General features: G+C 34.1%; 1 protein-coding gene across 4 annotated transcripts in view; it reads right to left on the bottom strand.

Annotated features, from left to right (window-relative positions):
* The window catches only part of LOC127847823 (dual specificity calcium/calmodulin-dependent 3',5'-cyclic nucleotide phosphodiesterase 1A-like), a 305,382-nt gene that overhangs the window by 2,989 nt on the left and 287,491 nt on the right, over positions 1–14,902 (bottom strand). For all 4 annotated transcript variants that reach the window (XM_052380018.1, XM_052380019.1, XM_052380016.1 and 1 more), the window contains one exon: positions 11,572–11,754. In XM_052380018.1, coding sequence (XP_052235978.1) covers positions 11,572–11,754 — 183 coding nt within the window. The remainder of the gene's footprint in view (positions 1–11,571; positions 11,755–14,902) is intronic.

Here is a 14,902-nt window from a genome sequence, read left to right as displayed (position 1 = left end):
CATGAGGGTACTGTACCTGGCAAGTTGAATTTACCTTGACCTTTGAATGACCTTGACTCTCAATGTAAAATTATTAAATTTTGCTAAAATTGCCATAATTTTTTTATTTATGATTAGATTTGATTGATACTTTGACAAAACAACTCTTACCTGACATTCCACAATAGACTCCACCCAAACCATCCCCCACGCCCCCGAATCCCCCCCCCCCCAATTTTTTTTTTAAAGATCATCTAATAAATGACCACCACACCCTCACACTATACCCCCCCTCACCCAAAAAAATTATTTGTTATGCCCCCAGTACGGTGGCATATAGCAGTTGAACTGTCCGTCAGTATGTCAGTCCGTCCGTCCGTCCGAAAAAAACTTAAACATTGGCCATAACTTTTTCACTATTGAAGATAGCAACTTGATATTTGGCATGCATGTGTATCTCATGGAGCTGCACAATTTGAGTGGTGAAAGGTCAAGGTCATCCTTCAAGATCAAATGTCAAATTTATGGCGTCTGTCCGTCAGAAAACTTTAACATTGGCCATAACTTTTTCAATATTGAAGATAGCACCTTGATATTTGGTATGCATGTGTATCTCATGGAGCTGAATATTTTGAGTGGTGGAAGGTGAAGGTCAAGGCCATCCTTCAAGCTCAAATGTAAAATATATGGCGTCTGTCCGTCCGAAAACTTTAACATTGGCCATAACTTTTTTTATGTTAAAGATAGCAACTTGATATTTAGCATGCACCTGAATCTCATGAAGCTGCACATTTTGAGTGGTGGAAGTTCAAGGTCAAGGTCATCCTCCAAGGTAAAAAATAAATAAATTTCAAAGCGGCGTTCTCATGAAGCTGCACATTTTGAGTGGTGGAAGTTCAAGGTCAAGGTCATTCTTCAAGGTCAAGGTCATCCTTCAAGGTCAAGGTCATCCTTAAAGGTCAAAGGTCCCAAAAAAAATCAAAGCGGCATTATCATGAAGCTGCACATTTTGAAGGGTGGAAGTTCAAGGTCAAGGTCATCCTTCAAGGTCAAGGTCATCCTTCAAGGTCAAAGGTAAAAAAAATATTCAAAGCGCGTTATCATGAAGCTGCACATTTTGAGTGGTGGAAGTTCAAGGTCATCCTTCAAGGTCAAGGTCATCCTTCATGGTCAAAGGTCACACTCTTTTTTTTAAACAGCGTTCTCATAAAGCTGCACATTTTGAGTGGTGGAAGTTCAAGGTCGAGGTCATCCTTCAAGGTCAAAGGTAAAAAAAAATAATTCAAAGCGGCGCAATAGGGGGCATTGTGTTTCTGACGAACACATCTCATTTTTTTTTCAAACATGGTTAAAAAACACAAATATTTATTTTTTATTATTTTATTTTTGAAATACAGTCCAACCATCCCACCCAAGAATCCCCCCCCCCCAAAAAAAAAATATTGTTTTTTTTTGCATTTTTGGAAGATAATGTAATAAATGACCACACCCCCACACTATACACCCCTCTCCACCCCTCCCTCCTAATGTTGAAAGCAGTGCCAGTATAGTGTATACTCAGGAAGCTTTATAACATGAAATAACTAGTGAATAACACACAACTTAAATAATTACAAAGTATACCATTTCAAATAAGAGACAAGCACTTACAAAATTTATATTAACATTTTATTGCTACATGTATATGAAATGGAACAATTAATGTACAATTTAGAAAATCTGGCTTCCTTAACTTAAAACATTGTTTTTAATATTTTATGACTTTAAGCAACATAGTAAGTAATATAAAACCTGTTAGCTGAAGTTTCTTTTGCTATATAAAATGATACGCAAGAAAGTTGTTAAATACTTACCCCAGGTCTGCTAGTTCAACGAAAAAGAGAGCTGGAAATATTGTCACACATCACCATCACAGGAGTAGAGAATAGATTTTGAGCTCACATTCAAAACACAAAACATAATATATATAGTGCTATGTAATTAAATATATACAAAATACCTATTCTTATACCATTAACTGTGCCTAAATTTCACTTTATAAAACCCCCCAGAATTTTACTGAAACTGATGGATGCTCCCCATAGATGTGCTTTGTAAATCTATGTGATCATTACGTGGGACGAATTATAATATAAGGGCAATAACCCCCTGATAATTCACTGGAATGAAACATCATGAAAATGTGCACAGAAATATTGTAACTATTTGTTTAATTCTTTACCACTTACTGGTAGATACGTATTTTTATGAATTTATTGTCCCTATGACAATTTAATTTAATTCACAACCTTTCTTACCAGATTCAAGTTTTGAAGGCTTCATTTCCAACCATGAGATACTGATGAGCAGCAAACAGCATAAAACCTGAACAGGCTGATAGTTACTTGCAGGCTGTTCTGGTTTTATGCTGTTTGCACATAGCCTTTTTCACTTTGCTTTTGAGAGGCAAAGGGTTAATATTTAGGAACTTGTGGTATTGTTTTCATTACTTAAATTATTGCTCACAATTTGCATTTTACTTCTCATCGGAAACTATGTATGTTTAAGTAACTGTTTGCGGTAAAAAGGTGTGATGATGATGCCCGACATTTCATGTTAATTGAAGTTGACACGGGAGGGCACTTCTCTGCCCAATGAATTATTGTGAGGGGGCAGATCTCCGCCTGCTTAATTCCGACAGGGGGGCAGCTAACCGCCCCTAAAGATTTGATGGGAGGGCAGTTCTCCGCCCATAAACATTTGATGGGAGGGCACCTCTCCGCCCCCTTTAAAATAAGGGGGCAGTTTTCCGGGGGGGCGCCTCTCCCGATACCCCAGATACCACCAGATACTACATGGATTCTGGTTTGTGAAAAGTTATGAATGAGAGCTTCTTGGATTTTAAGAGAAGACATCTAAGAAGCCATCACTACGCTGTAAGGATATCAATATGTGATATGCATGCAACATTCAGCATAATCACCAGAGCTGAAGAAGATAGAAAACAATGTTAACTTCATGTAGCTCTGATTTTCAGGATCGTTTCCATTCAATTCATAAAAATGGTTATGATTATAAAAAGCAGATAAGCTTAGAAGAGATCCAACAAATAAATGGATAGATATTTTTGTCTGCCAGCAGAAAATAAATTTGTTTATAAAAACATATATTCGAATAAACAGTTAAAAGAAAATAGTACTTGTGAACAATATGGTACCAACAAAAAAATGTTGTTTTATCATGATTGAAATTGGCACAGCCATGCAATCATCACTGTTGAATTTTGTACCACTAAACTTATGCTTATTTTCGTTTTTTTATATAGGCGGAGTTGTAACATTTACTTGGGCGCTAACAAGAATACAAGAATTAAGACTTGCCTAGTTAAATTGCACATTTTGAGGAGAGTTGTTGTGGTTTTTTTTACAAACGAGCCCCTGAGAAAACAGTGTTTTATGCATGTGTGAAGAGTGTCGTCCCAGATTAGCTTGTGCAGTCTGCACAGACTTATTTGGAACAAGACATTCCACTTTTATGGTATCTTTCAGTTCAAACAAGTTTCTTCAAAGCAAAAATTAAAGTTCAGGAAGAAGGTGTGATCCTGATTAGCCTGCGCTGACTGCAGAGGCTTATATTGGACGACATGTTCTGCACATGCAATTAACTCTGTTTTCTAAGAGGAAGACTGAAATCTAACAACAAACAGACAAGCATTCCAATCCAATCAAATGTGCGTAGAATTTTGTCTGTATGAAGTGTAAATGAAATTTCAAGTTTACCAATAATCTGAAGTTAAACAAAACTGTAGACACACTAACACCAACAAATCAACAAGAATGATAAAAACATAAATGATTAAAACAATATTGTTTATTCTAGTTTGTAACTGTGAATTAGGAACATGAGTGTCCATAAATTACAAAACAAGTGTAAATTAGCGTAATTTTCATTACAATGCCTTAGTAATATTTATAAATCATGTCAACAAATGCATAGTGTACAGAATGGAACAAAACTAAGCTAACAGACACGAAGAGACATTGTATATATACATATAATATACAATAAGTATAATGGTAATAATAATACTAATAATAATCATGGTAATTATAATCTGTTATAAATTCTACTCATAAAACCATTATCAGCATGTACCAGATATTAGTAAATCTGTACATAATGTATGAAAAACATTTAGATTTATTAACCCTTTCAGTGCTGGAACCGAATTTTGAAGGCTTTTGCAAACAGTTTTGATCCAAATGAGACGCCACATAATGTGGCTTCTCATCAGGATCGAAACTGTTTGTTATTCTGATAGTATTATTTGAAAAAAATCAAAGAAAATGCTAATTTTAGAAATTCAGCAACTACCGGTACATTTTAGCAGACGACAAATTTCCCAGCATGCAAAGGGTTAACATAAAACTATTACTATTTGATTTTATCACAATATCGGCCTAGCTTCAGGAACCCATGAAACAGGTTTGGACACTTTATCTTTTTATTATATGAACCATACTTTTAAGGAAATTTGGATCTCGAGGTATTAATTATAATTGATCATAAGCAAAAACTAAATTAAAAACTTACCTGTAGTTATGCCAAACTAAATTGTTTTCTAGTTGGCAAATGTTTATCAACAAGTTTTTACAAATATTTAGTTGCTTTGTTAATTTAACATTTATATCACACAATATATTCATTTATAGTGCACCATTAGATTTGATTAACCCTTTGCATGCTGGGAAATTTGGCGTCTGCTAAAATGTTGTCTGCTGAATTTCTAAAATTAGCATTTTCTTCGATTTTTTTTCAAAGAATACTATCAGAATAGCAAACAGTTTGGATCCTGATGAGACGCCACATTCTGTGGCGTCTCATCTGGATCCAAACTGTTTGCAAAGGCCTTTAAAATTCGGTTCCCGCACTGAAAGGGTTAAAAATGACATACATTGTGTGCAAGATATTGTCATGTATTGCTTCAAAACATTTAAATGGTTACTGAACCCACATATTTACAGTCTCAATTGGGCTATTTACATGTGAAAATCCTCAAATTCATTCTTCATGACAATAACTGGATAACTGATGAACAAAGAAACATTCAATTAAGAATTTAGTCTGAGTCAAAATCATAGCCATTTCTTCGACATATAAACATTTTAATACTATGTGATTATCTATTCTAATAAATTTTTATACATATACAATGAAAACAGCGCACAAAACAACACATGTTTGTACAAACATGTTTCACATGAAAGAGAATGGATAAATATTACAAGCTTTAACATATTTCATTATTTATCATAGTCAAAATACACTTAGTAAACACATATTTTGCTATTAATAACATAGCAATTAAACCTGTGATAATAAAAAAGGAAGTTTTTTTTAAATGTACAGTTTTCCAACATTATACATACTGCTGCTATAATAAAGTGTTACGATATCTGACTCCTTGAAATTGCAATATCAGAACTTGTATGTTGTAGCAACCAGGTTTTTTTTGGGCCCTATTTTATAGCCGAAATTCGGCTATGTTCCCAATCCCAAAAAAAATTTTTTTCCCAAAATGTGGCAAAAAATTCCCAATTTAAAAAAAAAAAAAAAATGTTTTCTTTTTTTTTTTTTAGAAAGAAGTCTTATGTGTATTTTATCTCAATTTTTATTCAATTACATCTAACAAAGTATTATATGATTTTTTTCTTTTAATTTGAATGATTGTAAAGAGTTAAATCAAATTTAGCATTTCCCTAATCAGTGGACTTTTCGTGTGGAAAAAAAGGCTAATGAATTTATTTTCCCAATTTCATGCAAATGCCGATAAAATTCCCAATTCCAAAGCCATGGGCTATCTTCCCAAAAAGTGGAAAAAAAAACCCTGAGCAACTGATGTTTCACCTACATATTTTGTAATTTGTTATTATCTGCATCAACAATAAACCAGTTGCTAATTACAGTTGCTAATTAGTTGATACATTCACCGCAATTTCTAGTATATAAGCAGCACTTTTTTACCACAAAAATTTTGTTTCACTTTTTTCACAGCGTCTAATAAAGAGCAAAATTATTTAGTTTTTCTATCTTTAAATATCACACAACGTATTTTAGCCGCCAATAAAAATCACACTCAAACTATGTCACAAACACTCTATGTCAGCATATATTCATAATTAATATATTTTGTTCTGTTTTATATGTTTGCAACAAACGCACAATTATGTTATGTAATCATTTGTGTTTTTTATTTCATTTAGTTTTAGTTAAATAAAAAATATCATAAAAAAGATTTATCAATAAGATGAGTAAATACATAGACTCTTTTGCAAACAAAAACTGGCTTTATTGAAGAAACTAGTAAAAATCGTGTTTCAATAACATTAAAGTAAAAGCTAATTTACAAAAGTGTTGATCATAAAATTGTTAACCTGCAGAACAATATAGCAAACAATTAAACTCTAGAATTTTTATCAGGAAATAAATTATTTTTCTGATCCCCTAATTTATCATAAGGTGTGTTTTGAGTTATTATATTTTTATAAAAAAATTATGATATCATATTATCATAATTTATATCTTAAATTGTTTATATAAACTTCCCGATTCACCATCTACAACTTTTAAATACAAGTTGGTGTAATGTAATCCAGCTTAATAATGAAGTTTTTACAACAAAATTGGTTTTGGTGTTTGTGAATAGTTATATTTACCATACGTCAGTAAAGAAAGTGTTTGTCAGTTTTAAGATGCGTTTGAAACGCCTCAATGTCTTAAATAAAAACTTCCTGTTGGTATTACTTACGTAAATTTACTAATAATTATAATGACAGCTATGAAAACTATGTATGATACTACTGATGAAGGCTATGGCCGAAACATATATTTTTTAATTTAATAAACAAAAAAAATATGTTTGTAAGAATTATTTTAATTTATTATAATGACATACATGCAAATACCTTAATTTTTATCCATAATTTTCTCTGTCAATCACAAAATGTAATGCAAGTCCCACCCTCTCTTCAGTCAATATTGCATCAATAAAATTATTATATTAACCCTTTTCATGCTGAGTAATTTGTCTTCTGCTAAAATGTCGTCTGCTGAATTTCTAAAATTGCATTTTCTTCGATTTTTTCAAAGAATATTATCAGAATAGCAAACAGTATGGATCCTGATGAGACGCCACATTCTGTGGCGTCTCATCTGGATCCAAACTGTTTGCAAAGGCCTTCAAAATTCGGTTCCCGCACTGAAATCAAGGTTGTATCACATCACCCAAGCATTTTGGTATCAGGTGACAGAATAAAGCTGTTCTAAGCTCTGCAACATTATCTTTCGTATTCTATATTTTAAGGGTTATTCTCATGCCTTTTGTATATGATATCGAAAATAAAGTAGATAAATCAGTTTCACACACTGAAGTAAATGATATTTTCTTAAAAGCACCCTAAACAAAGTTAACATGCATTTTTATCACTCACAAAAAACTTTGGAAAAATAAACATAAATGTGCTCAAAAACATAAGAAAACTAGAGCTTTGTCACAGACATGACGTATACCCCCACATGCCGCATTGACACAGAATATTTTGCAAGCTGTCTTCACAAAACAAGAGAATCTAAATGGTGATTTTTAAGAATTATTATGCCATTATTATTTATGGCCATTTTGACCTTTGAAGTCTTGAATTCTTTCGCATGACACGCTGTCCAATGACTATGAACACAATAAATGTACAGAGTATTTTAAAATCTCACAATGAATGACATAGTAATGGCCCGGACAAGCTCATTTATGGCCATTTTTCACTTTTGAACTCCAAGTGTGTCCTTGACCTTGATGATATCGACGTAATTCGTTCGCATGACACATTGTCCAATGATTGTGAACAAATGTACCAAGTAATTTTAAAATCTCACAATGAATGACATAGTTATAGCCCGGACAAGATCATTGACGGACATTTTTTTACCTTTGAACTCACAGTGTGACCTTGACCTTGGAGATATCGACGTAATTCATTCGCGCGACACACCATCCAATAATGGTGAACAAATGTGCCAAATGATTTTAAAATCTCACAATGAATGACATAGTTATGGCCTGAACAAGCTCATTTATGGCCATTTTTGACCTTTGAACTCAAAGTTTGACCTTGGAGATATCAACATAATTCTTCTGCGCGACACACCGCCCAATGATGCTGAACAAATGTGCCAAATGATTTTAAAATCTCACAATGAATGACAAAGTTATGGCCCGAACAAGCTCATTTAGCGCCATTTTTTACCTTTGAACTAAAAGTTTGACCTTGGATTGGATATATCAACATAATTCTTTCGCGCGACACACCGCCAATGATGCTGAACAAATGTGCCAAATGATTTTAAAATCTCACAATGAATGACATAGTTATTGCCCGGAGAAGCTCATTTATGGCCATTTTTGATCTTTGAACTCAAAGTGTGACCTTGACCTTGGAGATATCGTTGTAATTCTTTCGCGTAACATACCGTTCAATGATGGTGAACAAATGTGCCAAATGATTTTAAAATCTCACAATAAATGATAAAGTTATGGCTCGGACATGCATTTGACCTTTCTTTGAACTCCAAGTGTGACCTTGACCTTGGAGATACCGACGAAATTCTTTCGCGCGACACACCGTCCAATGATGGTAAACAAATTTGCCAAATGATTTTTAAATCTCACAATAAATGATAAAGTTATGGCCCGGACATGCATTTGACCCTTGAACTCCAAGTGTGACCTTGACCTTTGAGATGTTGACGTTCTTTTTTCACATGACACACCGTCCCATGATGGTGAACAAATGTAACAAGTTATTTTAAAGTATTATCAATAAATTACATATTTATGGACAAACTTTCGGTTTAAAACACACTAAGTGGCCCTGTGACCTAGTTTTTGACACGGCATGACCCATATTTTAAATAGATACAATTTGTGACCAAGTTTGATGAAAATCCGATGAAATTTCGGGACAGACAGACTGACCGACAGACAAAGTGACTCCTATATAGCCCCCATTACCAATGGTAATGGGGGTATACTGATTGTATGTACTTAGAATACTTAGAATACATAATAATTTCTGTATTTAAACTGAGCATTGATTTACAGTGATCTTCATTATCAAACCAAATCTTTAGTCTTTTATATATTGAGCGATGGTATGGGACAAAAAATCATAAAAAATAAAGAATTTTGAACAAAAGAATAAAACATTAAGCAGAACTCAGAACAACAACTCTGTCTACCTTTGACATACTGGGGTGCTATGATTCACTGTCATCATTCAAATTTCTTGCGAGTTTCACACGTAATTCACCCTATTTCACACATGTGTGAACACGAGGTTTCTTTAGTGTCATGTACTTCTTGCGTTACAATTTTCTCATGTACCTCTTGGGTTACAACTTTCTCATGTACCTCTTGTGTTACAATTTTCTCATGTACATCTTGTGTTACTATTGTCCCATGTACCTCTTGCATTACAATTTCAGTTTTATTCTGTGGCACTGAAGAAAAATAACCATCAAACAAAATTGTATCCAGTTCACAAATAAGACCTTCTTTTCCTGCATCAGTATAGTTTGTAATTTTCCCTAACAGAACTCCACTTTATATTAATTAACATTCATTTTAAGAATGGTTAAATTAAGACTTATTTTTCCTTGTTTACATTTATGAATTTATAAAAAACTAAAAGTTTTAATCCTCTCCATTTTTTTGAAGTTGAGTCAATTACTGGCTGCAATATTTGAAAATTGAAAAATTCCATATTATATACTGGAATTCACCCGGTATTAAAATTAACACTCTTATTTCAGGAAGACTGACCAACAGTGGAATGCTGTCACATGTAAGTTAGGTTGCCTAACAGATAATGAAGTAACAGAGGCATTCTAAGAAAGGAATACATACAAAAGTTCTTTGTTTCTACTTACCCAACCAACCCTTATTTTTATGCGGACCCTTAACATTTTAGGGAGTAAATTGTTCGAACATATTTTTTAAGATTTGCTCATTTTTGCAAAATTGAACTTTCTCACTATGCCAAGAAATGTTGTAAAGAGATTCAGAAGAATTCTGTACTTGTTTATCATTATTAAGGTGAGAAATAACTAAGTATAGTAGAAAAACTTAACAAAAAAAAACATTTGGCCCTTGTACATACCTACCCCTTTTATTTAAAGATTTTGGTAAAAAAACACTGTTATAATTGCCTTAATAAAGCACAAACAATCACAGTCATTGTAATATCTTAGTTATCCAAAATACTGCAACGTTAGCATTTAGGAATATCAGAAAAGTAAAGTAAATACAACATAAGTTGCTGTATTGTGATCATGAAAACATTGAAGCCTCTCAAATTGAAATGAAAACATTACACTTTATTCAATTAACTTTGGGTACATTTAAGTATTACACTTTCTTCAATTAACTTTGGGTACATGTAAGTATTACACTTTCTTCAATTAACTTTGGGTACATTTAAGTCTATTTATTGCTAATGAAAATTGCTCATTATTATTATTTATGTCATTCAAAACATAGTAATAACAGAAGGGAAATGAAGTTCTGTATTTCTTGACTTTGTTTAAATGAGTTTTTTAAGCAGACTGATTTTGAAATTAAAAATAACTCGGGGCACCTAATGCGTGGCATTTTTGTAGGAATTCATTCTCATTTAGTTTTAAAATGAATGCAATAACAAGAAAACAGTAGTCAACAGTATCCTGATTTGCATATTATTTTTAAGAGGAGGAATATTATACAATTGAAACCATATGTAAGAAGTTTGAAAGCAAAGCATGCAGAGGTTCCGAGGGCGTTTCCCTAACATGTTTTATCCTTGCAAGCACCGACATTTCCGTAAATTTCAGGAGTTTAATTTTAAATGGCTGGCTTCTGACATTCTTTTGCTTTAAATTATAATTGCAGTGGTTATTCAGGTTGTTAAACATTCAAAGAAGCTTCAAATGCCTAAATGCCAGACTCCGTAGCTTTAGGGCTTAACCCTTTTCCACTAAGAAGAAACATGAAAATGGCTATGTGCAAACAGCATAAAACCAGAACAGCCTACGAGTAACTCAGAGTCTGTTCAGGTTTTATGCTGTTTGATGCTAATCAGTATCTAAGGGTTTGATATGAAGCCTTTAAAACTTGAATTTAATTTTTTTTAAAGGTCTTAAATAAAATTTAACTTTCTAAGGAACAACAAATGCATGAAAATACATTTCTAAGTGGTAACGGGTTAAACATATTGTTAATTGCCTTTCACGCCTGCAAATCAAAGGAGAGAAAAAAATGCCCAGAACTTCTGCATTTAATAAATGACAGTGTAACAAAGAGTACACATGTATTCAGAAGTGTTACATGCACTGAAAATATCAAACAAAGCTTCACATAAGTACACTTCACATGAGTGAACACACTTCACAGAAGTTCACAAAGCCAAGAAGAAGTTTAAGTCACTGATTCTCAGAAGTACAGTAGTCACAATACTATAGAAAACGATCAGTTTCTTTTTTTCACTCACGATCACTTTGCGCCCAAACTGTGCGTGGAGGATTTACCTTTAGGTTTCTGAGCTTCTGGTTTTTCTTCTGGCAGCTTATTTTCGTTTGGTTTCTCCGAATTGTCGGGGGTTTTGGAGGGTTCTGGCAGTGATTTTTCTTCTGTCGCCTTTTTCTCTTCAACGGCTGGTTTTGCGTCGAGTTTATGTCCTTCACCTTGATCCCGCTTTCTCTGTTCTGCATCTGTGTAACATGCTCCACTTTTGTGAAAGGGTTTAAGACCTATTTAGAGCCACTTTCTGGAAAAATTGGGCTTAACGCAAGTTGATAAAGTAAATTCCATACAAGCCTGTGAAGTCTGCACAGGTTAATCATTGAGGACACATGCCACTTTTCAGGAATTTTTCTTTTAAGGAAGTCTCTTAAAAAAAATAAAAATTATGCAAACTGTCATCCATAATTAGCTTATGCTAATTGCACAGGCTAATCTTGGATGACACTACAACCAAATGCATTAAGCCCAGTTTTCCCAGACTGCTCAGCTATTAATATGTTGAGGTCACATGAGCAATTCGGGAATAATAATACGGCTTGTCCGAAGAAAGTTGAGCTATTTTTGTGGTTTGTCGTATTTTACAGACTGATTGATTAAGTGAAAATATTCCTTAGTTGTAGGACCACAGGGTATTCAAGACTCCCCAGACAGCCTGAGATTTCCCATTCCAGTACATTTTTTCCCAAATCACTGCCAAAAAATCCCGATGGAAGGTTTCCAAAAAAAACTACTTCTAGTTCTTCTTCCTGTCCAACTGCATTATTTGAACTTTTCTTTTAAATATAATTGTATAAACACTTGTATCCTCAATTTTCAAGTATTTCTCAGCAAAAAAGCAACAACACCAATATACAAATTTCAGTCCAAATGACCTAATTAAAGAGAATTAGAGCTTAACATGAAAGTTAACATCTTCACATGAGGAAAATGTTAACAAAAATATGTTTGTCTTTTATGTAGTGAAACAAACTGGAATTTTATCCCCAAACTACATAAAAAAACATTGACATCTGCTAATCATGAAACTTTTCAAATATGTTTGCAGGCACTATGTAATGTTTGCAGGCACTATGTAATGTTTGCAGGCACTATGTAATGTTTGCAGGCACTATGTAATGTTTGCAGGCACTATGTAATGTTTGCAGGCACTATGTCATGTTTGCAGGCACTATGTCATGTTTGCAGGCACTATGTCATGTTTGCAGGCAATATGTAATGTTTGCAGGCAATATGTCATGTTTGCAGGCACTATGCTATGTTTGCAGGCACTATGTAATGTTTGCAGGCACTATGTAATGTTTGCAGGCACTATGTCATGTTTGCAGGCACTATGTAATGTTTGCAGGCACTATGTCATGTTTGCAGGCACTATGTCATGTTTGCAGGCACTATGTAATGCAGGCACTGTCATGTTTGCAGGCACTATGTCATGTTTGCAGTCACTATGTCATGTTTGCAGGCACTATGTAATGTTTGCAGGCAATATGTCATGTTTGCAGGCACTATGTAATGTTTGCAGGCACTATGTAATGTTTGCAGGCACTATGTAATGTTTGCAGGCACTATGTAATTTCAATAAGAGTAGAAATGTAAAATGTTAATCCAAATGTCTTGTTTTAAGTCAAACTATACCAATCTTTGGGGAAAAGAAAGTGCCTAAATCAGGAATAAAATGGGGCATAAGACATTTGGGTAAAGTCTCGTCCCAGATTAGCTTGTGTAGTCCGCACAGACTAATCAGGGTAAACACTTTCCACCTTGACTTTTGATAAGAGAAAGACACCTAATTTAAATAAAAAATACCATAAAATGAAAAGTGAAATCCCTGATTAGCCTGTGCAGACTGCACAGGCTAATCTAGGACGATACTTCACACAAATGCATTAAAGCAGAGATTTTCCAAAGTGAGACCGGTATAAAAAACAAAATGCTTGTGAAAAATTGATGGGTAAGCAATTTACCAAATGCCTTATTAGGCCACAACAAATTGATTAAATGTTCGTCGGATTTGCCGCACCTAAAAATCTTAAAACTAAATAAAAATATTTTTATTTTTATTTCGCGCCCGCAGCAACAATTTTGCTCCGCATGTATTTGTTTACAGATTTAGTTTAATTTAGCCTACGTATTTTACGACTTTTATAACGCTTTGCGATAATAATGAGATTGGTTTATGGTAAAATAATGGCGGCGCTCGTCTGCATAGTCGTGTCGGCGAAAGACACCAATGGTAATTCAATTTTTTCTCCTGTGGCAATGTGTCACCGGATTACGGATGATTTTAGCGATTTATTCATCGCAGCCGCATCATCATCAGGCCTCGAAATGTCGCCCGAATGCGTGAATTCTGTAAATATCTGCAGTAAAGTTGGTAGTAGCGATAGAATAAAAATTTCGAACATCAACATGCAACTAAATGTCGCAGTAGAACTTGACAAAAAAATGGTCGAATATACAATTAATTCTGCACGACTTCCATCAACAAGTTCAAACTCCAATGCATTCACAGTTTTAATGAACAAGTCCAAGGTATACATTATGCCCAAAAAATATGAAGTAAACACAAGCTCAAAAGTAAAGAAACTTTCTGGTCCACAACACCTGTACTGCGACTTGATTGATTGGGCCCAAAGTACTGGGTGTGGATGGCCATCTAATATTGTCGAGGACAGTGGAAAACAAGCCCTAAAATCTCTCAGCAATGCCTTGTGGTACGTAGATCACTGCCATGCAAGACTGAAAGATGCCAGTTGTCATGTTCCAACTGAATTAAACAAATTTCAAAATTACAACAGCTACAAATTACTTAGGCACAGACCACCTATTGTAAAGGCAGCCAGACTTGGCGAATTGGTTGGTGATCTATACTCCGCCCTTAGTTTGCCATCATTGAGTGATAAACGAAACACAGTGTTAGCCAAAATCATGGGTGAATTAGCAGAATCTCTAAAACAATACAAAGACAGACTTGAAAATGATAACCAAAAACACCAAAACATAAGTCATAAAAGAGAAACAGCTAACTGCGGTGACTCGAACTCGGTTTGCATAGATCCTGTAACACCGTCCAATGTTAAAGAAGAATATAGTCATTTAAACCAGACAGTAGTGAAAACATCAGATTATACCTATGTGCACCTTGACAAGTTTTGTCCCGATAATCGTATTGAACGTCGCAAATTCATCAAAAACCTTCGTTTGTCCAAACCGATTATGTTGTATAGGGTTGCTTATGGAGGAAGCATAGGAACATTAAATTTCATTTGGAGTGTTCCAGTAGGTCAAACAGAAGACAAAACATCCCGCAACATGAAAGTTATCTCTCAAATTTCAGAA

Source organism: Dreissena polymorpha, chromosome 10, assembly GCF_020536995.1.
Source record: "Dreissena polymorpha isolate Duluth1 chromosome 10, UMN_Dpol_1.0, whole genome shotgun sequence".
In the NCBI taxonomy this organism is placed as follows: Eukaryota; Metazoa; Mollusca; class Bivalvia; order Myida; family Dreissenidae; genus Dreissena; species Dreissena polymorpha.
The sequence above is the reverse complement of the archived record's forward strand: the minus strand, read 5'-3'. Positions and strand labels throughout refer to the sequence as shown.